The sequence below is a fragment of the Morchella sextelata genome (genome assembly GCF_020137385.1).
Source record: "Morchella sextelata strain SCLS chromosome Unknown scls_26, whole genome shotgun sequence".
NCBI classification, from domain to species: Eukaryota; Fungi; Ascomycota; class Pezizomycetes; order Pezizales; family Morchellaceae; genus Morchella; species Morchella sextelata.
The window spans coordinates 750,105-777,928 of record NW_025408641.1 but is presented as its reverse complement, the minus strand read 5'-3'; the positions used below and the strand labels follow the sequence as shown (position 1 = coordinate 777,928).

At 46.9% G+C, this 27,824-nt stretch overlaps 5 protein-coding genes across 5 annotated transcripts; 2 read left to right on the top strand and 3 right to left on the bottom strand.

Moving 5' to 3' along the window:
- Nucleotides 1-705: 705 nt before the first annotated feature.
- Nucleotides 706-2,342, top strand: H6S33_008476 (uncharacterized protein; the record flags this gene model as incomplete). The annotated part of the gene is made up of 4 exons (XM_044839828.1): nt 706-1,017; nt 1,097-1,192; nt 1,247-1,894; nt 1,953-2,342. The coding sequence occupies 4 exons, from the start codon at nt 706-708 to the stop codon at nt 2,340-2,342; spliced, it is 1,446 nt and encodes a 481-aa protein (XP_044688021.1).
- Nucleotides 2,343-10,824: 8,482 nt separating this feature from the next.
- On the top strand, nt 10,825-11,735 carry H6S33_008475 (uncharacterized protein; the record flags this gene model as incomplete). Its single annotated transcript, XM_044839827.1, has 4 exons — nt 10,825-10,945; nt 11,016-11,187; nt 11,243-11,571; nt 11,656-11,735. 4 exons carry the CDS (start codon nt 10,825-10,827, stop codon nt 11,733-11,735), a joined length of 702 nt encoding a protein of 233 aa, XP_044688020.1.
- Nucleotides 11,736-17,886: 6,151 nt separating this feature from the next.
- Nucleotides 17,887-18,566, bottom strand: H6S33_008474 (uncharacterized protein; the record flags this gene model as incomplete). Its single annotated transcript, XM_044839826.1, has 3 exons — nt 17,887-18,007; nt 18,068-18,363; nt 18,453-18,566. 3 exons carry the CDS (start codon nt 18,564-18,566, stop codon nt 17,887-17,889), a joined length of 531 nt encoding a protein of 176 aa, XP_044688019.1.
- Nucleotides 18,567-19,973: 1,407 nt separating this feature from the next.
- On the bottom strand, nt 19,974-20,445 carry H6S33_008473 (uncharacterized protein; the record flags this gene model as incomplete). The annotated part of the gene is made up of 2 exons (XM_044839825.1): nt 19,974-20,261; nt 20,323-20,445. 2 exons carry the CDS (start codon nt 20,443-20,445, stop codon nt 19,974-19,976), a joined length of 411 nt encoding a protein of 136 aa, XP_044688018.1.
- A 2,446-nt stretch (nt 20,446-22,891) lies between these two features.
- On the bottom strand, nt 22,892-25,806 carry H6S33_008472 (uncharacterized protein; the record flags this gene model as incomplete). Its single annotated transcript, XM_044839824.1, has 3 exons — nt 22,892-23,775; nt 23,875-24,363; nt 24,540-25,806. The coding sequence occupies 3 exons, from the start codon at nt 25,804-25,806 to the stop codon at nt 22,892-22,894; spliced, it is 2,640 nt and encodes an 879-aa protein (XP_044688017.1).
- Between the last annotated feature and the right edge of the window lie 2,018 nt (nt 25,807-27,824).

The following is a 27,824-nucleotide window of genomic DNA, read 5'->3' as shown; positions in this document are numbered from 1 at the left end:
TGCGGTCCACACCCAAATCAGCGCCTCACCTCCCCCTCTCTTCGCTTACTCGCAGTTTTCTTGTCTTTTTACACCACTTTTTTCCTTCACTCTCCTCTCCTGGTCCGCTGCCTTTTTTCTTCCTAACCTCTATTTCCTTCTTCCCTTCCTCACTCACCCCACCTCTTCGTCTCCACACTTCATCACTTTTCCTTTCTCCTTCCCCCCTCCCCCTCATCTTCTCATCATCATCCTCCTCTCCATTTCTCTTGACATCTCCTTTCCTCTCGAGGCGTTTGGACCGGAAAATTGCCTTTTTGTTTTTCTCTCGTCTTCCCTTTCGCTCCTGTTCCACCCTCCCTTTTCATCTCTTAGTGTCTTGAAGAGGTGGTATAGGATTGCGTCCTCGGTTTTCACGGCTTTTTTTCCAATTGTCTCCACTTTTTCTCTCTCCTCTTTCTTCTATCTCTCTATCTCTCTATCTCTCTATCTCTCTATCTCTCTCTTCTCTTAGCGCGCTTCAACTATCGCGTGTATCTTCCTCATCCAGGTCGATCTCTGGCAGCGTTCTTTCTTCGTCGTTGTCGGGTTTCCTTTCAGGCTTTCTCGATTTTTTTGTCGACTCGAAACGAGAAAATAAACACTTTGCTTGCGCTGTCTTAGACAAAAACGCTCAAAAAGAAATTTTCAAGTGGAACTGCTTGCACCCGCAAAATTCATTTCATCATGTCTCAAGACCAAAATAATGCTCCTGGCCAGGGGAATCAATCCAGCCATATGCCTCCTCCACCTCTTCCCCCAGTCATTATCCCGCAGAACACAAACCCGATTCCGACGGCCATCACTTCGCCGATGTCGGTTTCCGGTGTGACCTCGCCCACTTCTGCTGGGGGGTTCGTCCGCCGTGCCGCACCCGAGCCAAACAAGAGAGCGTTGTATGTTGGCGGAGTGGATCCTCGCGTTACCGAGGAGATTCTGAAACAGATTTTTGAAACCACTGGCCATGTCCAGAGCGTCAAAATTATCCCTGACAAAAACGTACACATACCCCGCTATTCCGCCCCTCATTCCCCCCTCCTATAAAGTGTCACTCTGTAGTCTAACTGTGTCTACTCAGAGTAAGGGGTACAACTATGGCTTCATTGAATACGATGATCCTGGTGCGGCTGAGCGTGCCATGGCAACTCTGAATGGAAGAAGAATCCACCAGGCTGTATGATCCCCACTCTTCTCTAATTGTAAATATTCGCCTGACGAACAAAACTAGGAAATTCGTGTCAACTGGGCATATCAATCTAACCAGTCTAGCAAGGAAGACACTACTAACCACTTCCACATCTTTGTCGGTGACCTTTCCAACGAGGTCAACGATGAAGTCCTTACTCAAGCCTTCTCTGCTTTTGGCTCAGTTTCTGAGGCCCGCGTTATGTGGGATATGAAGACTGGCCGCTCCCGCGGTTACGGTTTCGTCGCTTTCCGTGAGCGTACTGACGCCGAGAAGGCTCTGAGCAGTATGGATGGAGAATGGCTCGGTTCTCGTGCGATTCGCTGCAATTGGGCTAACCAGAAGGGCCAGCCCTCTATCTCTCAGCAAGCCGCTATGGCTGCCATGGGAATGACTCCTACCACTCCCTATGGTCATCACCATTTCCCGACCCATGGCGTTCAGAGCTATGACATGATTGTCCAGCAAACACCTCAATGGCAAACAACCGTTTATGTCGGTAATCTTACACCTTACACAACCCAGAATGATCTTGTTCCATTGTTCCAGAACTTTGGTTACGTGGTCGAGACTAGGTTCCAAGCAGACAGAGGGTTTGCATTTGTCAAGATGGACACTCATGAGAATGCTGCAATGGCAATCTGCCAGCTCTCGGGGTACAATGTGAATGGAAGGCCGCTGAAGTGTAGCGTACGTATATTTATTTTCTACAACACCCATTATCCACGTAATACTGACATAATTTTAGTGGGGCAAGGATCGTCCCCCAACTGGCCAATACGACGGATATTCTCCGCAGCAGCCGAACACTCCTCAGTACCCTCCACAGACCCCTTCTGCGTACTTCCCACAATACGGTAGTCCTATGGCCCCCCAGGGTCCTCCCGGATCCGCTGGCGGTCCAAATGCTATCCAGGGTCATGGTCCTCAGTCACCAGCTGGACCATCTCCACCTGGCAGATGGCAAGATCAGTCGCAGGGCTTTGGAGGACCGCAGACTGGGTCCGGCTATGGAGGAGTCCCACAGAGTGCTGGTGGATACGGCCGTGGAAATGGCGCCGGAACTCCTGGAGGTTGGGGCGGAAACTCCGTTGGGGGTTTCGGAACCAACGGCTTCGGAGCGTACCAGCAGCAGTAAATTCCTCTGCCTACCCGAACTCTACATGTTGGTTTTCTATCAGTCCATACGTCGGTTTTGGTGCGGAGAGAAAAATTGTCATGGGAACCCACAATACGTGCGGTGAATTAAAATTTCTATTTTTGTTTTTCTTGGGACAAGTGGAGCTGAAGGCTTGTCTAAGTTTGAAAAGATTGCGGCGGAAGATGTTTCGTTGGCTTCGTTTTTTTCTTATCTTTTTTTTTTACCATTTATTCCCTTTGGATTTTCTCTCATTTATCCCCCTCGTCTGTCGGAATTTTGCTTTGGATCGTGATTTCCGGGTTGTGCGTGTTATCTTTTCACTAAAAATGTTTCGCTTTTCCTTGTCTTTCCTTTGCCTTTTTTCCAGGACCTATTATGATTACGTTTTTCTCTGGATCTATCTGATGACTATCTCATTATTTACCCTTCTTTACGTTATTATCTCTATGGCAGTTCTATGTGCTATTGGGACGGGAAGGGCGAGCAAAACGTTGGTGCATATTTTTATTATCTTTTAACATGGGGCTTTATTGACTTGCGACTGGCTTTGGCCCATGGGCCAGCCCGGAGGATGGTGAGAGCATTGGTTGCGGGTATGGGTATGAGAACAGAAAACTATTCTGAAAGGTTGTGATTCCTTTGTTGTGTCTTATTACCTCATATTTGGGATCTTTTTCATCCATCTACTTTTATCATTTACTCTACTCTCGTATTCATTCTATCGGTCGTTATCTCTCCCCTCGTATTTGGTTCGTTTGATTCTTCGGATCACATTTCTACCGACAGCAGTCACGCTTCATCATTCGGTATATTTTGAGTTCTATACCTATTTCTTTCCTTCCAGCCCAGGTAGTTCTTTTGATTATCTTTTTCGTCAAAGTCAGTCTGGGATTTCTTTTGGGCGCAGGCTTTTGGGACATCTGTTTTCTTTTGGTGCATCGTATCGTTGGTTGGGTAAAAAAACAAAAAGGTCGGCTTTTATTAATCCTTGATAATTCTTAATGATTCCATGCAATACCACGTTTTGTCCGAGCACGCACATTTATATCTCATATCGAGATTTGGCTACATGTATAATTTGGGTTCATATCGCTTTTGTTGCTTCGTAGGAGTTTTGTGGGAGTTATGTGGGAGTTTCTTCTTATTTCGATGATTAGTTTTCTGCAGGATGATTCAATGTTAGGAGCTGTTCCTGCAGCTAATTATGATAATGCTTAATGGAAAAATCAATTTTCAGAGTGATAGTTGATGAGGATTCTAAAGTTAAAGAGCTCTTTTGAGATGTACCCAGAGTGTTTACCTTATCACAGCGCAACACACACCTTAACTTTGGATCTCGAGCATGGAATCTTTTTTGCCATTTTTAGGTAAAGGTATGGAGGTATTCAAATGTAACACGTGTATCAGGAAAACATTCACTCATATTAGCTTTGAAGTAGCCTCGTGTGAGGCGGGTTCTCGCGTGGTTGAGAAACCACAGAATGTGCATCTTCTAAACCCTAGCCGTACGCGTGGGTTAGACAATACACACCTCAAGTCTTCAAGCCAGATATCAACACCAGTTGCCAGCCTTCTACGGTACAGGCTACTCAAGATATATTGTGAATGGTTAAAACGAAAACCTTAGCGTAGATACATGTACTCAACATTCATTTCTCTCAGGCATCTAATACCTGAGAACATGCCTATCAGCAATGTCCAATAAAGCATACACGCAATATACGGCTAATATCAGAGACGTAATATCTCCGGGTCATTTGTAAGATTTCCTTGTATTATATGGCTCCAGGGCTAACATTAATCTTAAGACTCGGAGACTTTGTGTTTTTGCTGGTAGAAGCTGGTATCGCGGCCTGGCCTGGCGGTGGCTTAAGGGATAATAATGCATCACCGTATATCACTCGTACGCCCTACCCGTACAGAGACGGAAGGAATTTCCCTCCACGGCTAGTGTCATTTATAAAATATAGAGATTGCATAACAACTATAAATTCATATTTGTAGATAGTGCATATTATAATGCAGATAAACTCCAAATACAATACACGTAGACGTCATTATTTTATATAAACTCTTTAAGGAGTTGACCTTAGAAAACCGCACCTAGCAGTACAGCGTTGTGCCAATTAGCCTTAACTTTAGCCATACCTACGTAATTCAACTGGTATAAAGCTTGAGAGGATGGTTTACAGCCATGAATAACCTGCGTGCGTAGTCAGAACCTTAACCATACCGCAACATTGAATCCAAGTGATGGGCTGTGATGAGCGTAGGCGTGAGGCACAGACGGAACTAGTCAGCTCTATTTTCCGGTAACCTGCAGCTGATTAGTCCTGATCTTTTCATTAGTCAATCAGATTCTCCTAATCTAGAGCTGGTGCTCTCTCTAGAGTCTCTACTACGACAGAAATTGCACCAGGAAATATGTATCTCCACTAATGAAAATAGATTGCTCTCTGGTGTAAGCCTTGGCGCCAAGTCTTGAACTAGGACTAGGTTAGGCTTCTGGGCCAGATTCAGAAATCCCAGAGCCCTAACCCTCCCTACCTATCATGTATCTAATACTACCGATCATTGACAAGCAATGACAGCGCCCTAAGTACCGCATTAATTCGAATAGACGGTAAAGTTGCCTTTTCGGGCCAGTATGATGGGAGATTAAGGGGCGTATTCAAGACAAATATCCAAATACCTCCATAACTCGAAAAATTGGCTAGAACAACATTACTACTTCTTACGCAGATCGATGCCATTCTTTCAGCCTTGTGCGACCGGCCGTGTTGTCGATTGTTCAGTCGTCGGTTGTGCAGTCGCGCCAAGCTAGGCTTACAACAAACTCTTGCTCTTGAGTCCTGGGGGGCACCGCAACGAAAATGTGCACAGCTAGCCGATATGAATGCTACGAATGAGATGATAGAATAAGCAAGAAGTGAAAAGTGTTCAAGGGAAAAAGACTGGCTTGCACTTTAGGTGTAATAGGAAAGTTGTATGTAGATATATGGTTAAGAGCTATAAGAGGCTCCCAAAAACGCTCCAAATAAAAATAAAAACCAAAAAAAAACGCCAGAATAAAAAAAATGAAAAAGAACACGGTTTTATGCGTTCATACTCTAACTATAAAACAAATATCGCCTTGAGGCAAAAGACTCGCGCTCTAAATCCGGAGTATCTAATTGGCTGATGGAGGATTGGTACCAATCAAGTTACTGGAAAATAGAGCTCTCTCCACTTGCACAAAGGCTCGTAAACTATATCGGACACTGTGACATAGAAATCAGCAGGTTGATAACCTTTGGGAGAACCAAGGGGAAATATATGTACTGTTGCGAACGGGATCAATTTCGGCCTAAGATCTAGACGATCCCGCCAGATCTACGATCTAGTAGGCCTTAGTTTACTGGCCAAGTAAAGGTTCGCCCGGACGGCAGCTCAAAGTTCTGTGCTCTGTTTAATGAAATGAGGGCTAGGGGAGGTTGTTGAGGTGGTGGATAGTTGTGGTAGAAGTTGTAGTTATTGACCACCATGCAGCGGTGATTCTCAACTTCATGATCAGAGACGGCGGGATTCAGATTTACTACAGCTCCTGATGCGGCGGAATTTGCTTCTAGGTCTTCGCTAGCTGTCTTCAAGATAATTCAAGTCATTAGCAATCATAAATAACAAATTGGATATTCGGAGTTAATACAATCTGTTCCTGACGTCCTTTACGGAGCTTCTTCACCTGCGCAAAGACAATACGTACCAAAAACGGATGCAAGGACTCCAACTATAGCTATTACTTGATCCCGATCTAGGCTCCCGTTACTATTGCTGCGAGGGTGAATACTGTGCATCGGATTTAGCGAGTTTGAAAATACCAGACTAAATAAGTTAACGGTTCTTCTGTGTTGTAAAATATATAAACAGAGGAGGATACGGAGACAGACTATCTAAACGCAGTGGACAGCTAAGCCACTTTGGCAGAATCACGGATGACTTTCCGGGTGGCTAGAGAAGTCTAGTTTATTACTGTCATTACGTAAATCATGCTTATATAATTACAGAAAGCCACAGCACAATTGGGTTTTACAAAACCCAATCTCCCACATGCTCGCTCACTCGCACCCCAACCGATCAAAACCCAAGCATGGTTTCGACAGTTTATGGGATGCGCGCTCGTTAACTAGCGAGAGAGGACAAACCCCTAGCCGGCGTTAGAAGGGAAATAAACTTAACCCTCTGAGGAATCGTGAGCTTAAGGCCAAATTGGGACAAAGTTTCACTGCATGTAACTGGTTGCCAGCAGGCTGGCTAGGCCCCGAATGTTTCTGCTCTTCTTTGAAGTCTACCTTGCGAATAATTATGGATTATATGTTGATATATATTAACTTTTTCCTCAATAATCGTGGGGTAATCGATACTGGGGTGCCTTCGGCACCTCCTCCCCCTCCTCCCCCTTTCCGGAATCCCCTTCGCTCTCTCCCCCCCCCAAAGTTGACCTAGTAAAAGGGACTGAGTTCGAGATTTATATGTGCCAAGGAATGACTGCCAGAGACTAGCTACGCCGGAAGATGCTCCCAGGCTTGTGATGGATTTGGCTGAATAATCATTGACTCCATAGTGAACTAGGCTTAGATAGGCAACTTTGTACATTCTACCCGCGACCCCCTCTGTCTCCGACATTCGGGGCATTTTGGTTGGTTAGATTTGCCAGTTAATGCGGAAGAGTGCGAAGTCTAAAGTCTAGGTACAATTGTTTCTGTGCAGTGTTTACAGTGGTTTGCCGGTTATCTGGTTTAAACAGTTTGTACTCAACCATTTAGGGCGCGTTTGGCAACCACCTAAACGGAGGTTAAGACCCCCAAATGCCGTTACGCAACACACTTTTACCAAAACTCATATCAAAAATCAGCCTGTTTGGCAAGCCACTTTGTTAAGGAAATCTCGTGTTTGGCAGACCAAAACTCTGTTTTAATATTTCTCAGTTAGCAATGTGCTAACAAGACTTCCGCTTAACGTAGTTTCTAAACCACACTTCCCCTAAACGCGCCCTTAATTTAATAGTTGGTAGAGAATTCTTACCTCCTTGTATAAACAGCGGTTTAAACAATTCATACAAACCGGTTCGTGGGCTCAAACACTGCACTTAGTCAGCTGGAAGACCCTGTTCGTGCGGACACTCGCATGCCAAGAAATAGAACCGCGGTTTAGGTGGCTCGACGTAAACAGTTGGTACAGTCGTTCACAGGGTGAGAACGATGGGAAAGATCGCTTTGGCAGCTTGCCAGATTAAGAACCTTGGTTCGTCTTCACCCAGTGTTCGTCCTCACCCCGTGAACGACTGTACAGTTGTCTTAGAATTCGAACCGGTTTGCACCTGAATTCTGGGTACGGTCCCAGGAACGAGGTTCGTATTGCCGGACTGAGACTACATGTAGGCACTCCCATTTTCAAGCTTTCCCTCGCCACCAATTATCAATTTGCACGAGCTCTAAGGCTCCAACGCCCTAAATTAATAAAAATTCTGGATACGAGTGGGATTTAGCAGATTTTTGAGTGTTTGGATACACTGTTCAAGGGGCTCGGGAATCACGATTCTGGCAATTCTACTTTTTCTCTAAGCATCTACAGAGTTTCCTACGTAGCGAGCATACAGGATACCGAGCAGAGAGGAGGAATATTTGTAGGTGAATGCCGGCCTACTTGCGTGTTCGCCTCACTACATGTCGCGCGAAAATTCACACCATATGCACAATCATCTTGAATGAAGGTTGTTTGGATCACAAAGTACATGAAGATTGCGGTTAGTGTAGATCCGTATAGAGGAGCGCTGAACTACATACATATGTATATGTAGTTCTTGGACATAAGTCGCCGTCTTCGCGCCAAAACACACGCCAAAATGGGCAACCTCCCTAACCTCTAATTCTTTATCAATTACCACAGAACCTTCAGGATAGGGAGATACACTATAAAATAACATATATTTCAAAGCGTAAGTTTGTTCAACAAACACGTGGGAAGTTATGTAGCTTTGAAGCAGCCCCGGCGCATTTCCTGAAAATAACCGAACAAAATTCTCTACCATTAATTCTACAATGAATATTTTTGAAATTCAAGACTACCAAGTGATTCTCCTAATAATTAAGTTGTACTAAACTAATTGGTACAAGTTATATCTTAAAATGGCGGGTTCTGGAGCTATTATAAAATCGCCGATTTCGGCGTTTTTTGGTGTGGTTTTGCTTCGCGACGGTGATCTGTCATGGCACTGTAGCTACATGTATGTACATGTAGTCGTATAAGTCAAAACTTTCCAACCTCAGATCTTCCCCCAAACCATGGCCATGAGTGCCGGTATAGAGACATATACTTCAAGAAATAAATATATAGATCTACCCATCAAACCCTAGAACTGTAGGTTGTACTCCAGTACTTCTACAGCCATTAATTATAGAAAATTGTTTAGCTTCATATATAACGATAATTTACGCCCAGGCCCCCAATATATAGAAATGACAACATAATACCACGCGAGTCTGGCCGGGCCATGGCGCCAGCCACCGTATCTCAAGAAAATTATTAATCTGTGCGGTGGGTTTCTAGCTTTCTTTCGAGTATTGCAATGCCAAATTTGCGAAAGAAACGGCGTGACTGGTCACGCCGATTGGTTGGCCTACGTACCTCGCGCGGCACCAGTGACCACAGAATTAACCATTTTGCATGCCTATATTATAATTAGATCCATAGACCACCAGGGTATATTTGAAAGTTTTATTTTGGCTGTCCTAAATGTGCTCATGTACATACTGGTAAAACCTCTCTCTACCCACGGGCTTGGTAAATGCAATGCCATTGGAGTCATGAGTAAATGTAGTATACAGCTAGTAAAGTTGTACATGTAGCAAGGTCGAGATCGAGAGATCTGGCTTGCATGTACTCGTAAATTCATGACGTTTCTGAACACGACTGCTACTGCATACCATACAAAAAAGCGCTAAATCCACCTTTTTGTATATCATGCAATATTGGTCGTGTTCGGAAACGCTATGAAATTACGAGTAGTCTCTCACACACACACCCCCCCCCCCCCCCTTCCCCCTCAAGGACGTAACCTAAGCCACATACTTAAGCCACATGCATAAGACTAGGAAACTTGGTGACACTGGAGTCTTTTAAAGATCTGCCCATTCAGCAATAATTAGAATAAACTTTGCCAATTCATCCGAAACCTACATAACTACATTGCTTTGACCAATTGACGAATACATTTAGTTATCTACTTAGGTGTTCAGTAAAATGTGGTGAAAACAGTTATTGCCACGGGGCATTTTTGACTGAATGCCTAAGTATTGACTAATACAGGGGGTTTTCATAAAACCCTTAGTACATGTATGTACCTACAGTACCGGTACTGTAGGTCCATGTCTCAATTACTACATTCTAAATGCTAGTAGGTGTACCACATGGATCCGTATATGTCGCCCTACTCTGTTGGTGTGCATAGAAAAACATACATACAGGGTATTTGAGGCTCCAATAGAATACCCATGAAACCCCTCCTTCTATTCCCCCTTACCCTTCCAGTATCCCCTCACTCACTCATCTCTTTTTATTCTGTAACCACCAAACTAACCCACCAGCCAACCATCACTGAAACAACGTCCATATCTACCTAACTTGGTTTATTCTGCCCCCGCCTACCTATTCCGCTTACCTCACCATATCCGGACCCCTACCCTCCCCAGTCTTGTTGAAGAATACCGCATGGTAAGCGTTGCTTTCCTGTCTCTATTCCCCCTCCACCTTGCACTCGGATTTACATATAGGCCAGCTTGTTTGGTTACTGACTATGCTTGTGGTTGGATCCGCCGCTTTCTAGAGCTATACTCCATCCCAGAGTACTGCAATATCGCAGTTCATTGCATTTACGGAATGCTCGGAACGAACAGCTGCGAAGGTATACTACCGATCCCTACAGATCCATTGGCGAAGGCGCATGGATGAATGATAAAGGCGAGGCTGACAAAGTGCCTCTCCACTGTGGTATATTTGGTATATTAATAGTTCCTCAAAACACATTCATGGAACGTAGAAGTCGCTGTTGATTCGTAAGTAAAGTCCTATTTTTCTCTGTCGCGGTTGGAATTACTCGACGGTTGTATGGTGCGCATTATAATTCGCGTATATCCTGCTTGCTTCCTTTTCTGTTATTCCACCCCGTCCCTTGGTCAAGCGAACTCCGCATCACTATCGTTGTCGTTGGCTTGTTGTTGGCTGATGGTGTTGTTGTCAATTGACCGCGGCCAGCCTACCCCACACTAACACCCCGCAATCCACCACCTGTCGTCACCGTCGCTCCCTCTTTCTCCCCTCTCACCCTTCCTTCTTCTGTATTTGCTCTGCAGGAGGGACTTAATCTTAGATCTCCACGTTTCCCCACAGCTCTATCGCATAATATATCAGGGCCTAAATACCAGCTCCCCGCTATTTCTCTAACATGTCGCGCCGTCTGAATAGATACTTCAACTCCAACAACACACCTACAGCACCCGCAGCATCTGCAAGCTCCACTTCCAACTCTACAGCACAGCTGAACAGCATCTTCGATAAATACCATGGTAACCACATCTCACCGCTAGTCGCGTGACCCGAGAATTCAGTAAGCTAACGTCAGGACCCGGAATCTAGAGGCTGGCGATCCACCTAATATCATTGGCGTCAACGGCGCAATGAGGTACCTCCAAGATATTGGTATCGGCCTAGAAGAGCCGACCGTTCTCGTCGTTGCAGAACTCTTAAAAGCTCCTACCATGGGGGAGTTCGCTCGGGAAGGATTCGTTGACGGGTGGAAGGCATGCGGGTATGCTTTCCCCACACACCATGTTCACACTATTTCGTATGTCTGACAACTGCAGCTGTGAAACCCTCGATAAACAGCGTGCGCGAGTTCCCGCTCTCAGGAGCTCTTTCGGCAACGATGAAGCCGTATTCAAGAAGGTCTACCTCTTCACCTACAACTTTGCACGCTCTCCAAACCAGAAATCCCTCCCGCTAGAGTCCGCTGTGGAGTATTGGAAGTTACTGTTCGCGTCGCGGTTTAAGGCGCAGATGGATAATTGGATCGAGTTTTTGGAGACGGAGTACAAGCGTAGCATCGCGAAAGATACGTGGAACTGCATGTACGATTTTGTCCAATTAGCGGATGCGGACCCAACACCGGAGTTAGCGAGCTACGATATTGATGGTAGGATTGATCGACCCAATATTCCACTTATAGGTGATATTATACATGAAATTGGCTGACTGGCGAATTATCGATATTACCTAGGTGCCTGGCCTTCAATACTGGACGATTTTGTAAATTATGTCCGTAAGAAGCAGGGAGCGAGTGGGATGGACACATCTTGATTCTGCTGTCCCTCTTACTGTGCTCGGGTTTTCTTTTTATCAAACCCAACTTTAGCATATTAATGCTCGAGAAATCTATTTTTTCTTTTGTTTTCTTCCCCCTGTTCGTTGTTTGTCAGGGCATCAGAGGCTTGTGGAGCTGATTCAGTGTGAGTGGTAAGATAAACTTGTTGGAGTTAGACGAATGCATATCCTGCGTTTGAGTTGGATGTGAGAAGGGATTCAGTCGAGGGGAAGGTTGGATGAGCATGGGTAGGGTTAAACAAACCAAACCATGAGCACTTGCAATTCAATGGAATTTTTCTTTTCTGGCTACTTAATCTCCTTATTTTCTCTTTATTTATTTTTTGCGGATATCTACCCTGGGGCTTTTTTATGGTCTATTTTGGGCTGGATACATTGCGACTCATATGTCATTTAGAATGTCTTGCTACTTATTGAATGGTGTTTCAGCTTCTGATCATGAGTTATGATTTGAATTTTGTAGGGCCTGGATGAACATTATTGTTTCCAGCTTCCTCAACTGGTTAGCTAATTGATTAGTTTGTTGGTGGGACCTGACTTCCCTTGAGTCAAATTGATTTAAATGTAAACTGACAGCCATCCATATGATACAGTACAAGTGCATGTAGATACAGCTAATCATGACAACCGCCATGATATAATGACTACAGATAGCATTCAACAGAAAAGACTGCTATATGTGGCTAGTAAGTTGCGCTATAATGATTTACCCCAACGCACTCTAGCGCCGGGAATATTCAAGCACACTACTGCAGCCGCCTGTAGCCCTGGGGAATACAGTTTCCGGTAGAATTATTGCGAAAGTCAGAGGTAAAAGAGTGGATTTTGTTGGTCTGTGCTCGTAGCAAAAAATCTTTTAAGGGCCAATAGGACTATCGGGTCACGGGGAACCCACTTTCGCAATAATTCTACCGGAAGCTGTAGAGTATGATAAGCTCGGGCCATGCAGAGCACCTACTCGCAGCAGATAACAAGTACCCGAAAATGCAAGCCCTAATCTGCAATTACCATTGGAGTAGAAGTCAAAAATACACCAAAACCTTGCAGCTACATTTTCGGGTACTTCAGGCCTGTTGCGAGTACATACATGTAAGTTGCGTATGTAGACCTTGCTCGGTGGAAGCTTTATCCTGGTAGAAAGTGTATGTAGCTCCGGCCAGGGGTAAGTTGATAACGTGCACGTTACATGTAGTTACTACCAAATCACATGGGTGGTTGTCTCAAAAGACAGAGTGATTCCACCCAGGCTTCTGGTACCGAGCGTTGGGATCTTGCGTTTTGGTAGACCTAGGAGAGCCGATCGAACCAGCGCATCAGTTAGACTAACGCACCAATATCCAGTTGACGCCAGTAATTAAGCTAACAGTGGGAATGTGAGGTCGAGCCCCAACTAGGGTCACTACCTCGCCACAGAAGAGACCCATGGCCCCAAATATATACATGTGTCCATATATGCGTGCGTAGATACATGTAAATATGGCGCAAGAAGTTACGTCTTTCGGGCGTCGGTAAGACTACAAGGTTGGCTAAACCTAAAAAGCACCAACATGCAAGATAAGGAGTTGCAATTGTGCAACGTTATATAGAGTAGTATCTACTCTATGTTGTCACGTCACATCTTCCCCATACATGACTTTAGCTATAGTGTCTAGTTAACTTGCTTGATGGAGCGTATATCTGGAAGGATAGGCCTTCATTGAGCTTACAATGGCCTTTCAATTTTGGCTCTATAGACCTAATTGCCAAGTATGTTGTATCCTAGGGCCCGAGAACTACATGGACTTGCATTTTCGATTGGCCACCTAGCTAGATTCTGGTAATTACGCAAGAAACCAAAGATTTGAGCACGCGGAGCGTCATAGTCATGTTCAACGACGAGGTGGAATTAATTAAACGCACGATGGCTCAGATGATATAATCCAAACAACCTAGCAATTTAGCTATAGTTAAAACAACACTACATGTATGTTCATGTGGGGCGAATTTAATGATTCAGCACGCAAGTTATTCCGTTGCACCTCAAGACATTATAAATTAATACGTATATACTAGTACTGTGCTTTATTTACTCCCACTATTCCGCCACTGCAGAGATCATACATTAATCTTGGTCGGGGCCACCCAAGCCAGCTGCCAGCCCATGAAGAAAGACTCAACCGGCAATTATACTACTGTTTCGTTACTACGTACGAAGACAACCTATGATTCTGTGGGAGTGAAACATCACATATATATATGGTGGACATGAGAATTGGTTTCTAAAGATATTTTCGAGACGGTTGCTAAGTGGGAAATTCGGTCATGAAATATCACTCGCTAAATCAAAACCAATATGCATGATGATTGATTGGGTGTTTGATTGATAATTCATTAAGGTTGGCATATTATATTATAATATAAAAGAGTATATGAGGAATATCTTAATCTTCTTAGCTGATTTACTTGACTATCGTATTCAGGTCCATTTATACGTATAAATATATGCCAAGGCTAGAGCCAAGATACTATGACTCCATCTTGACATATTTATATCCATAGCCTTCCATAGACTTCACAAATCATGAGGCTCGACAGGTAGAACACTGCTCCCGGGCGCCGGGCTCGCACCAAGAGTTTTAACATATGAAGAGGAGGCAGTACTCCGTTATAACATTACACAAAACATTAGTCTTGAGATTCTCAATGGTAGCATGGAAACCTCAAGTTTGTTTGAGATGACCTAATCAGGTAAATGAATAAGAGCACGCAGTTCATTTAGGCTTACAATCAACGTTGTGGGTTTTGGGTTTTTTCAGGTAACGAACAGGACTAAAGATTCAATTGCTGATCTATTTACCCATAGCAAATAGATTCGTTCACTCAGTACAGCCTTTCCTATTACTAAACACATTTAGAGTGATTCATTTGGCGCGAAACCTTGGCCATGGCGTGAGGAAAGGGTGTATTTACTGATTCGTTTACATAGATAGTAGAGTACGTAGAGGATCAAGCGCACATAGAACATTCGGGTAGCCAAACTTCTGTAGAAGCTTTCTTCGCGGGCATTGGCTTCAATTGACACAAGATAGTCCTTTACGAGTTTATTGGTAACTGTATCCAGGCCTGGAATTGATACATTGATATACTGTACCGTGTATGTAGAGTACATGTAGAGTGTCCATGGTGTGCGCAGATCACTGGGACTCAGGTTGTCTCAGCCATAGGAAGATACCTGTTTGTCGTTGCTCCAAAATCGACTGTGGCTAGACTACTCTAGACATAGAGTACTCGCGCTGCTGGATTGAAGCCGACCAGACAAAAAAGGCGAACGATCCAAAGATTAAAGGAAAGGAACTCTTATTGGCTGCCAGATCACTCGCGAGTAGGTGTGGCGCATGCATAGCTAGCGCTACATAGCTATCGTGTTCTTGCGCCACAATTGTGTTCCTTTCACCACGTTGCGCACGTGAACGGCCAATATCACTTTGCTATGTATTAGAGGCTTTCAGTTGATCCCTGTTTTCCATTTTCAAAGTGAAAAGGAAACTCCTGTAGCCAAGAGTCTGTCCGAAGTGCATTGAACTATGGACAAACAGAGCAGGTGCAGACTGAGAAATACTCGAGGACGGAATATTTAGCATTAAGTATTCATCAGAAAGTGACATGTCAGCTGCAGAAGCAGACGCAACTTTAGCTGCATGAGTTTTCCTTTCACTTTGAAAATAAAAATTCGGGTCAACTGAAAGCCTCTATTGTTGGTATCGTCATGATGTATCCAAGGGCTGTGATTCTTGTTCCTGGCTACTTATAGGCTCATTGCTTGATGCAGGAATCAACGGTGTGTGTAGTGCATGTGGTGTACCATGACAGGTCTCTACATGTAACCAAGCTCGCGATCGTACTACCCAGCCCTCCTACTGGTAAGCAGCTTGCTGCTGGTAGAGATGGGCCCGAAACTAATCCCTACCCGGCTGGGCCCTTTAATATGTATTACGGGCAAATCGACTAGGTATATGTACATGTAGGTTATGTATGCACGTTTTAAGCCAAGAGACTCGTCGTCGAAAACGAAGCACGCTAATTGGCCTAAGATTTAACCCTAACCCAGAGTAAATATGGAATTGATTAGGTAATTAAAGTCTGCATTGGAACCCTTCAAGATCAGGTCGACAGGGCAGAGAGAAAGGGTAGTGGAAAATTAAAGGTGCTGGGCAGAAGGTACTCTTTATGTATATAAGATACCAATTTTTTGTTCCGAGAGTACTCATATATAGCGAGGTAAGCTTTCGTAACATGACGCAGTGTCCGATCCGATCCGCTACATGTAGGATTCTGGTTGATAACATTCTATAGCTGTCAACCTTTAAGGCTTAGTGGTACATAGAGGACATGTTGCGGCTATCTCTTCGCAAATGGGGCGTGCTCATTGGGGCCCAACTTTGACTGCCGTCTTTTAATACCATATCCTAAATATTAATCCTAACAATACTGTTTGAATCCCCTCTATTTAAGGTGGGGATGGAGCCAGGGCTATCAAGGTTCTGGAGAACTAAGTAGCCATTGGTGTTGTGATCCGCACATCCTTAAAGGTGCCACGTCAGTATTTTGCTGGTGCATTTTCTAGTCATAAAATTGCACTTCTGGGCCAATGGATAGACGCGGTAACCTGCATTGAGAGAAGGAGAGGAGGGAGTGGGGGAGGAGAAGAGGGAGTGGGGGAGGAGAAGAGGGAGGAGAGCACTATACTAGACGGACAGAGCCGACAAGTAAGTAGATGAACAGGGCAGGAGAACTAAACTTCTGGCAGGTAAAAGCTTTCTTTCCTTACTTCGATATCCAGGAGCAGGCCTTGAGCCGGGTTTTCTCACCATTTATTGACCAACCAATAACACATCTGCTCCAGTCGGGGGCCGGCCCAGTGTTAAATACTTCAGGCCGGTAGGGATAAGCCTTTCGCAGCGAGGTAACCCCCTTCAGTTACCCCTGCTCTTGAATTCGAAGTACTACATATATATACTGACATAGTCGAGACCGACGGGTCCCTTCGTTCTCTGTTTTCGGAAACTATGGCGTGGGGGATAGCTATGGCTCGCTGTGGAAGACAGTGTTTTTGGCCATCGGTGCTAAGAACTTGTGGTATGGGGAGTAACTGGCTCCTGGTATAGACGTGGGGGCATGGATGGTGGAAGAAGCTTTGCACGGTTACTCCCAGCGCACATCAATGCCGCAGTTCACCGCCTTCCCTGCTGTTTAGTAGGCCAAAAGTGAGGGGTGTGCCTGGGGGTTGAATTGACCACCTCCGAGCATTTTGTTTCAACCATCATATACCTTTAACTTCTATTACCAACTGCTCGGGACTGCTCGGCCTTGTCTTAGGCTGTGGAACCATCTGCGGGGACCGGCCGCAGCTGCGCTCGCTGTGGTAGACGGGATTCTTGGCTATTGAGAAGTTCTTCGGCCGCCGAGTACTTGTGGCGAATACTCTTTGCTTCAAATTCAGCAGCCCTCTACGCAGCCCCTGCACCAAAAGTCGCTCGAACGTGACAGACTAAGGGATGGTCCCGGGTTGTACGCAACCCACAGAGCTAGGCATCGCTAGTTCTTTGGGGGTAGTAGATTATATATATCTTCTGTCCAGCCAGCGAAGTTTCAATTTCGCGCGGAGGGCGCCCCAGTCAGGTTGCTTCGCCAGCGAGTTGAACAGGACAGGCTTCGTGGGAGGGACACCATTCATGCCGAAGAGGGTATACTTCGTGTATTATATATAAGATCATGAATTTAACACCCTTCCTACTTATAATTTGTGCCGTTCAATATCGTTACATATCGTAGTGGTAAAACTCCGAGATAATTTCAAATAATACAAAAGTAATACCTATAATTAAAGTATCGATATATACATATCGCTGGCTAAATGCTATATATGACTTATTTATATTTTTGTAGAGTAGAGAAAATTAAAGAATGCGCCTCGAGTCCCTAAACGTTTAAACGTGTATATAACCAAATCTAGCGAATATTCGAATGTAGTTACGTATACCGCACTCGCTGGTGTCTATTGTAAGAGAGTTGGGCCTTGATTATAGCGAGAAGGAGTCGGTTTTAGGCCGAGAGGGTTAATGGAACATGCTTACCTTAGAAGCCAAAGCTACTCCGCCTTTTTCTCGTGTTCTCCTGCGGGTGGTGATGTGGGATCTGGGGTGCTAGGTATCTCAATCGGGGCAATTTGAGTCGACTCTAGATCTGGGGTAGATAGGACATTAAGACAGCTTCTGTGTATTAGCATGGTGAGCTAGTGGGCCCATACCAGAGAGGCCAGATAAGCCAACCTTTGACTATTGTCATTAACCTTATCAATCCTATGAACTATTGATCTTCTCATTTCAGATAAGCCCCCGTTTGAAATAGTGCTAAGGTCCCCTATCGTATCCCTACTCAAAACTGCCTGAGGGTAGGCAATAGCAAGAGGATTTGCAGCGTCTGTATTGGGCTTTGACTCGGAGTAGAAACTGAGGTGAGCTTCGCGTATGTGGAATATATTTCCGCTTGTAACAGGTGCCGGCGGTGGGGGAGCACCCCCCTCGCGACTTTCTTCGTCACTAGTCTCTGGTCTGTGTGTGGCTCCCTAGCCTCGTATATGTATATTAGACCCTTAATTACTAGTGAATGGTGATAAGGCGAGAGAATTAATAAGAGTTGTTGACTAGCGCATACCTTTTTGCGTGCTTGAAGGATACATTTAATGAAGAATATAACGAGCGGCGTTATGATGGAGAGAATACCCAAAACCGTGCCGATAATTTCGCCGGTAGTTAACTTTGAAGGCATTCTTCTAGAGAGATCCAAGTTATCGGTACGCTACTGTATAGTGCGCAAGTAGCTCAGTGGTGGTGAACACAGAAATATTGAAGCTAGTGAATGATAAACGTGATCACTGTATGTAATGATGAACTTTGATTTTGAAGGGGTTTGAGGGTATTTATAGATAACTGCGCGGTCAATATTAAAGGACGAACCCAGATGAACGATTGGCTCACCAGATGAATGATCACGGCCGCTACGTCACCATGCAGGGTGATATTGATTAATCGCCCTCCTCCTGGTGAACTTCCACCGGCCATGCATGACTACTGGTATATATACCCTAACCAATCTTTATGATGAACGAAGGACCTAGTATACTACCTACTCACGGGGGGTAAGTTAACTACAATCATCAAGGCTGGATTTCGAGTATAGAAGATAACTCTGTAAGTACGTGTTTTGTTGTGGCTATCATCATAATCGTTGATTCGTAGGGTCGAGTTTAGCATGATTGCCAACGTCGTCATGACCCCTCTGCGATCCCCAATTGCAACAACAGGTTGAGACTCGTCTAAAATCTAGCAGCATAACTTGTAGATACCTCATATGTCGGGATTTATTCTATCCTACTCAATATTATACCCAGCAGCATGTAGACGCAGCAGTTATTAAGTAGTAATGGATATATGTCCAGATATCTATGTATACGTAGTAGCTCTCAAGGACATCTTCCAAATCAGATACCTAGCGATCATACAAACTTTTGCAAAACTCTACTGATTTTGCTCGAAACCACGGAAAAATCAAAGAGTTTCCTGCAAACGGCCGATACCCACGGCCGGTGGTGCAGAGCATCAAAACTGATCCCATCACCCCTCTCTCGCGGGGTCATATGGGCAAGACCGAACCAGAAGTAGCCCCTCGTGAATACCTCGCCTATATGCCAGTACAATACTCACTCAAATTCTCCACAGCCCATATCAGAGCCGCATGCTCTGCCCCCAAGGCTGAATGGGTTAGGGTTCTTCTTGTGCCAAGATTCCAATCGTGAGGCTCAACTCTAAGACATGCCAGCGAGGCTGTACGAAACAACATCATGACTCTAATTCATGAGGTTCCCCGCTCAGAGACGGTACAGAGAAAGAGCCTTGTTTGACAGTTTGAGAGTTTGATACAGTTACGCTATCATACATTACTACTTTTTTATAGATAGGCACTAAGAGAATTGACTTGTCCGTAATACAACCAAAATTCATAACTAGGAAATGATCTAGCACTGCAATATCTTCGTGCCGTAAAGAAAGAAAAACAAACTCAATCCGCTGAATCCCTAAACTCGTTTCTCGATGTAATTTTGATCCTTCCTGTCGCTAGGTTTCCCTTTTCTCCCTTAGAAAGAGGACCCCAAGCTCAACTCCGGCTTCACAATCACTATCTTCTCAACGCATCTGATGGCCAAGTCCCTACTCTCCAGGGTGGTAACAGACCCTGGAGACTAGTTACCGGGTCTCGTTCGATGCCTCCCCTAAGTACCCTTCGGGGATGGATGACTGCCAGAGTGATTGGAATGTCTGGATGATGTCCTGTGTAGAAGTTGAAGATGTTGTGATTTATAACGTTCCCGTTAGATGGATTTGGGGGACTGGGCTCGTCGGAGCTGGCAGCTGTGGGGGACGTGATTTCTAGATTTGAGGTCTCAACATCGGGAACGACGGCGGTCTGTAGCTGTTCAAGTTAGATCCTAAAGCAAGGTAGAAAGAAGTTAGTAGAGAGTGCTTGCCTCTTGAGCTCGTCTGCTGCGTACACATTTGCGGATTTGAAAAAATAGAAGGACGAGACCTGGGACTCCAACGACGAAAGTGACCAGAAGCGGGACTACGGTGCCTACCTCGCTAAGCTCCATAAAGCCAATCGGTGTATTATGTAATCGTGAGGATGGATGCCAAGGGATATTGAAGTTGTCGATATTTCAACGCAAGCCTTTCGGAAAGAGTGGAAAAAAACCAGGGAATTGTGGTGAGGTAGATTAGTATGCAAGGGGTGGTTAAAAGCGTAAAAGAAAGGCTTTTAAGTGGAATATTCAGGATATCGCTCATTTGCGTTGCGAGTGATTGTTTGTGAACCTGACCCTGGTCGGCCGGTGACGTGAACACGTGAACACGTGAACTTTGTAAATTCACCACACAATAGATCTAGATATCAATGATTTTTCAAGATAAAAAAGCTAGAAACAATAATGAAGAGATTATCTTGACAGATTTTTGATATCTATCATGGTTTTGAAGTTATAAGCAATTGAAATTGGCTGTTTTTGTATGGTGCGAGAGGCCTTGGGGGGCTACCTTGTAATCCCTGTTCACACCAGTTCAGTATTGTAGCCCTTACAGCCATAAAGTCGAGTTAAAGGTGAGGCTCTTCAATGCCCGCCCCCCGGAGCTAATGAAAGAATTGATTGAACTGGTGTGTACAGCCGCATTCGAAAGGTTTTAGCACCTCCGGGCCAAACTCACGAGGCAGTCCTTTCTGCTTTCCAATTCTCATATTCGAGACCGTTGTCAGAGAGAGCTGCAATGTCTCTATTGCGGTCATACCTGTCAATAATTTGAGTATGGGCGAGTGCTATGGTTGTTGGCGGGCTACAATTCATGAATGACTCAATATAGTAGGGTGCCAGTACTTTTCGAATGCGGCTGTACAGGGTTGACAAGCTCGCCCTCTAAAATATTGGGACAGAGGCACCCCTGGGTGCTATAAGAGATGCAAGAGAAAGTCAAAGAGTGGAATAAGACAAGTAACGAGGATTACACCCTTCGAGGATGGGCGTGGTATAGGGGTGGCGGGGGGTTTGCGGCGTTGGTCGGGGCAGCAAACAATAGCGGTGTCAGACTTTGCCCGGTAGACGTGTTTACAGTGGGCAAGAAAGCTAGTGACAATTATAATTAGGCGGGCACTTCTACCGTTAAGAGATCAGGATGACTATGACACAATGCGGAGAAGCTACGAAGGGAAAATATACTTGGCCCGAGGGGCAAAGGGGGGAAAAGAGAGACGACACAAATTGTTTTTACATAGTTACTTTTCTTTCTTTCTTTATTGTTGAGATGGTGGTGGGAGTGATTGGGAAGTTCTGGGGCAGTGTGATATTGTCATAGACTACGGTCTGCATACAATTAATGAATTAAACGAAAAGAAAAAAAAAGAGAAAAAAAAGGCTCGCCCTCTACTCCCTCTTGCGCCATATGTAGATAGCACCAAGAGTGAACAAAGTGGAACAGTATTATGCCCATTTATACCCCCAAAAACGCAAACCTGCCTGAGCCGTGGCAGTGGGGGCATCAAGATGGCTAGGAAAGGGCCCTCTGATTGACCTTGGAGTCACATTGCGGCCACTTCCATACGCCGCCGTGTCACCTTTAAGACTGGGCGTACCATCCCCGCCGGCCAGGGATTATCTTTCGAGTACGTGATTGGCTAAATAGCATCGAAGTGTTCCATAAAGGTACACATCCCATGAAAGATAGCCAATTCATCGAGTTTTGGCGGTACTCAGCCTGGGCACTAGGAAGCTATCCACGTGTCCGCTACTAATTAGAGCACTGTCAAAGTTCCCGTGCTAGGAAACCTTTTTTTTCGACGGTCCAATGTTTTGAGACTTGACTCGCGCGACGTTATGCCAATGTATTCAAAGCTGCTCTAGAATTAATTTAGCTGCGATTTTGGGGGGATCTCTGGCGGGAGATGCTTCATCTTGTTTCCAATTTATATATTGGTTCCTAAGTTACCTAGCTCGGAGATGCAGGTACGTACTGCTTCATGTAAGTACATGGCAATTAAATGCGGTTCATTACTGCACGTAGCTGAGAAACCAACTAAGCTACAAGAGTCAGCTCTGAATGCTAATTTTTATTAATTCAGAATATTCACACACGCAACTGTGCCGTGCCATGCTTTCATTTCCCCCCCCGCGGCCCGCCTATTATACTACCGATGCATTTGATTGAGGTTGGGCACTGAGTCAAATGTACACATTGGCCAACGAGGAACAATTGCAAAGGATACCCAAAGTGCACGACTCAGATATCAAGATGGAATCTCAATTTTTATTTCGATGGTCACCAACCAGCCTGTCACATAATCTACAAAACACGCGCGACAAGAAATGATATCTAGACCTAGAGGTGAGATTCGAGTTCTCTCCGCGTCTATCTACCCCGCTAGCTAGCTGCCACCACTGCATTGTGCCTGCAATACCGGGTATCTATATACACATCCCCCGCCCCCGTCCCCCTCCCCGCTCCTACTTCATATTCCATATACTATTACTATCCTACACCCCCATTTCCCCTCTCCTACCCCCCCATCCACGCCGCCTCATTCATCGCCTCCTCCGCATCCTCATCCACAGACCTCCTCCTCGTCTTCGCCTCCACCGCCGAATACAAACTCTTATAAAACTCCCTCACCTTCTCATGCGCCATCACCTTCCGCGCATCGAACCTCAGCACCTCCAACCCCTCCTGACATGTCGCGCGCGACAGCGCCACATACGCCTGCCCCTTCTCAAACACCCTCCCCAGATCCACCTTGACGCGCTCCAGCGTCTGGCCCTGCGCCTTATGGATCGACAGCGCCCACGCGAGGATAAGCGGGACCTGCGTGCGGCTCGCCTGCACCTCGCCCGACGGCAGCTCGACCTTCCAGACCTCGGGCTGCACGAGGAGCTGCCGGGACGTGCCGTCGGGGAGCGCGAACTCGACGAGCGGCCAGGTGTCGGCGGTGGTGTTGGTCGAGAGGGGCTGGTCGCGCGCGGGGTTCTCGAGCGTGAGCGAGTCCGGGTCGTCGTGCGCCATGTCGAATGTCTTTTCGGACATGAAGCCGACGACGCGGCCGAGCGAGCCGTTGACGAGCGAGTCGTCGATGTTCTTGATGAGCATGACCTGCGAGTTCTCTTTCAGGCAGATGACCTGCGGGGCCATGCAGGTGGAGAGCAGCTTGGTGCGGTGCTCGATGTCCGTGATGCTGCCGGTGTCGATGGCGGTGAATTTCCGCTCGGTGCCTGAGAGCAGGCGCATCTTGCTGTTGTTTGCGGCGTCGACTTCCTGCCGCGTGGGGAAGAGCTCGGTGGCTTGGATGCCGTCGTCGTATTTGAGGGGGCGGGAGAGACGGCGGAAGACTGCGATCGAGGCGTCGGAAAGCTTGCCCAGGCGCATTTCGTTCAGGATGGCGGCGAACTCTAATTGGTCCATATCAACATCACACACTATCACTCGCCTATCACTCACCCAACACATCTGGACATGAGACATCACTCGGACACAAGCACGTGACTTACCAGGATCACGTTGCCTAAAGACTTGGGTCAGGCCAATGGTGTGCTCAATCGCCGTAGTCCACGTATTGGCGTCAAACGCAAACTTCGCAACCTTCCCATAATCCGGCACCGGCGGGAGCTGGAAAAAGTCGCCCGTAACCACCAACTGGATGCCCCCAAACGCCCTACCATTGTTCCTGATTGTCCTTGCGATGGCCTCGAGCTTGTCGAACAGCTCGCCGTCCACCATGGAGATCTCGTCGATGACGAGCACCTTGGTGCGCAGCCAGCGCATCTTGGCTTTGACGTTGCGCTTGATCTTCTTGACGAGGTCGGCCACGGGCTCCTTGCCGAGCCCGATGCCGGCGAAGGAGTGGAGTGTGACGCCGCCGATGTTGCAGGCGGCGAGGCCGGTGGAGGCCGTGACGGCGACTTTCTCGGATTCCTTGTCATTGTATTTGCGCTTAAGGTGGTTGATTACTTCACGCATTAGCACGGATTTGCCGGTACCTAGGGGGCGGCAGTCCAATTAGTGAAATTGGTCTTTTTTTTTTTGCAGAAACAGAAGAAGCAGAAAAGGCCGTGGGTTAATAATTGGTTTTTTTTTGCATTTTTAATATTTTCTTTTTTCTTCTTGATTGGGTTGCAAGGGCAGCGCCGGGAGCGGTAGCGGAAAGTGCACAAACCAGCAGATCCAGTAAAAAACACACTCTTCCCCGACTCCATCACCAGGTCCAGCACGTGGTTCTGCTCGTCACTCAGTGTTATCTTCTTTTGCTTTTTCTTCTTCTTCTCTCCCCCCCCCAGCACCGCCTCCTCCTTTGCGGCCCGCGTGCTCAGCCCTCTCCGCTGCTGCTCCATATTCTTCCGCGACGCCCGCTTAAAGTCGCTCGCCGTCATCTCCCACGGCGGTTTCGGCATCTCTCGCGGCGCCGGGGCCCGTTCGGTCCTTGTTCTTCTCGTCCTAGCTGTATGTGACGGCGGCGCCGCAACTGACTCTTCCCCGTCCTTTGCCCATGGAACCAACCGCCTCTTCTTCGGCACCACCGGCTCATCGTCCTCCCTCAAATCTATCACCTCCATCTGCTTTGACGTCTGCTGTGGCTGCGGCGGCGGTTGCTGCTGCCTCTGCTGCCTCGCCGGCACCTGCCCCCTCGCCGGCTGCCTCGGCATCGGGATCGGCACCGGCACCGACGGAGCAAATTGCTCCACGGGCGACGAAGACCACGGAAACGGCGCCGAGCTGCCAGGCTTCGGCTGCGACGACTCAATCTTTATCACCGCGTCCTCCTCCTCATCAATGCTGCTATACTCCCTCTTGACGGGCGTGGGGCTCCTCCTCCGCAAACTCGGCGGCAAGAAGCTCTTCGGCAGCGGCGGCGTGGGCACACGGAAGCTTGCCGGCGAGGCGGAGTACGCGGCGGGGGTCTCACGGAAGCTTGCCGGCGAGTCGGAGTGCACGGCGGGGGTCTCACGGAAGCTTGCCGGCGAGGCGGAGTGCACGGCGGGGGTCTCCACCTCGACTTCCTCGAGGACGATGGTGTCGTCAAAGTTGAGGTCCTGGTCGTCGTCAAAGTCGCCCTCGTCGAAGAAGACGGCCTCGTGGAGTGCTGTCAGCTGGGACTTGATCTTGGGGGATGTGTTAGCGGCGGTGGTGTGGGTGGGGGGTGGGTTGTCGTCGAAGGAGGAGGCGCATTCGAAGGCCTTGATGACCCGTTCCCGCGGCTTGGGGCGGACGACGTTTGTGGCGGCGGCGGTCTTCTGCAGGACGGTGGTGAGGGAAGGGCCGTGGGAGGAGGTTGTGGTGGTGGTTGTGGCTCGGGCGTGGTAGCGGCGGGGTGGGGCTTTGGGGGCTTTGGGGAACTTGGAGAACGCGTGGGCGAGAGAGGATTGTATGTTTTGGGGGGGGGCTGGCGGGGTGGGTTTCGGCGGTGGGCTGTTGGGGGTGAACATGGTCGTGAGGAAGGGGATTGGGTGGGGGAACGGTGGTGGTGATGGGCCCCGGGTAGATACAGCAGAGCTTGTGATGGCTGTGGGGGTTGTGATAGATGCTGAGGTGATGTTGGTGATGTTAGTGATGGTTGTGGGTGTGGGTGTTGTGGCAGAGTGGAGATGGGAGGAGAAGAGGAGTTGTGTAGCAGCAGCAGCACTGGCAGTGTCCGTGGATGATGGCAGTGATGGTGATGGCAGTGATGGTGATGGCAGTGATGGTGATGGCAGTGATGGTGATGGCAGTGATGGTGATGATGATGATGGTGGTGATGTGGAGAGCTGTAGTCGTCGACGCGAAGCCGACCAACCACGGAGAAGAAGACGTGTGTGTGAGACGTGGAAGTGCTTGTGCAGCAGCTGCAGTAAGGGTGGTTGTTGTTGCCAGTAGAACTGCTGCTGAAGGGGAAAGATCAACGATGCTTTCCGGTACGACCAGCCACCCATTCACGAGAGCACCAACCAGACCAAGAATGAAAAGGGGGGTGGGGGTGGGGGTGGGGGGTTAAACTACGGTTTTGTACTGACTGGGAATGTAGAGAAAACGCTGTCTGGGGGGGCAATTTGTCTGTGTCGACTCTCTTCTTCGGGCGGGGCGGGGGCGAGAAATTTGAATTGGGCGACGACGTTGCAGAGACGCGTCCGAAAAATCAATCACGCCAAGACGTTAAAGAGCATTTTCCCATTCGTGCCCGATGAGTTAGTGGCTTGACGGATGATCCCTGCCGCATAAGTGATAATTAACACTCTCTTCTGACCTTGACAAGACCTTATGCATGCAGTACCGGGTTCTAGCTAGAGTAATAACAGAGATGCAATATCATGGGGCCAATTTATTTATTTACAAACGACTGCCGTGGAATCGGTAAGCCCGCCAATGACCAGTTAGCGAGTCTCCTTCTGCTGCGTTGCTTTGCTGACTAACTGATGATTCGACAACCCGACAACTGCAACCACGCACCCGCCCTCGTGGGAGATGGGATCCAACTAGATTCAGTCACGGATAATCACTCGCGCGTACATCCCTACACCATCATATATTCTGAAACAATCTGATAAGATGTCTGTGCAGCATTAGTGGTTCGCCTAATACAGTTCAACCACACAATTTATGTCCCAACCATCATTTAGAAGAAATTGATAAATTAGATGAAAGCTTCTATCTAGCCACTGGTCCGTATGATATCATCTAGCCGATCTAGTATCGGTCATGGAATATCACTCGCAGCGACTTTAACTGCCATTGGGTTTGCCCCGACTATCATCTCTACGTGACTCGTCAGCGATCTGCATAGTGTCAATTGCAAGTATCGACAGGCCTATCAAGCCACGTGGCAGATCTACTTACTAGCCACCGCCGCGCCTTCTGCCTCGTTTCCGGGTTTTGAATATTAATCTTGATCCCAACGACCATTGTTGTTGTATATTACCGTGTAACGTTACCCTACAGCTCCTGCAATACAAAACCCTTGCTTACATTGCCAATCGGAGGGCCCAGAGAAACTTAAACGGCCAACGTACCAGTACCGAACTTGTTGTGCGTTATATAATCCAACTTCTCCCACACAACCGTAGATATCAGTGGCGGTTAGTAATCATGGATCACTGTCTATCACTCGGTCCACTCATCGCCTGTCACGTCATGCGCTTATGTTTTTTTTTTTTTTTCTTCATTGATTCGTGTTTTACGCTCATACTTCGATATAGTCTCGTTATCGGAGAACATTCCGGCTGGCAGATGTGGTGTTATGTTATATCCGCAGAGTCTTCCAAAAAAAACAGACACGTGCTAGGTCCTATTAATTGGAATTATAAACCCTTAAGTTACCAGAGTCTAGTAGAACAGCCAACTACGTAGTGCCAGAGCCACTCATTATCAGTGCAACATGAAACACGAGCCAATCCAACGGATATCTTAAAGCGCTTTAGCAGCCAGCCAGTCAAACCAGATCACAGACTATCACTCGGTATAGTTTTTTGCT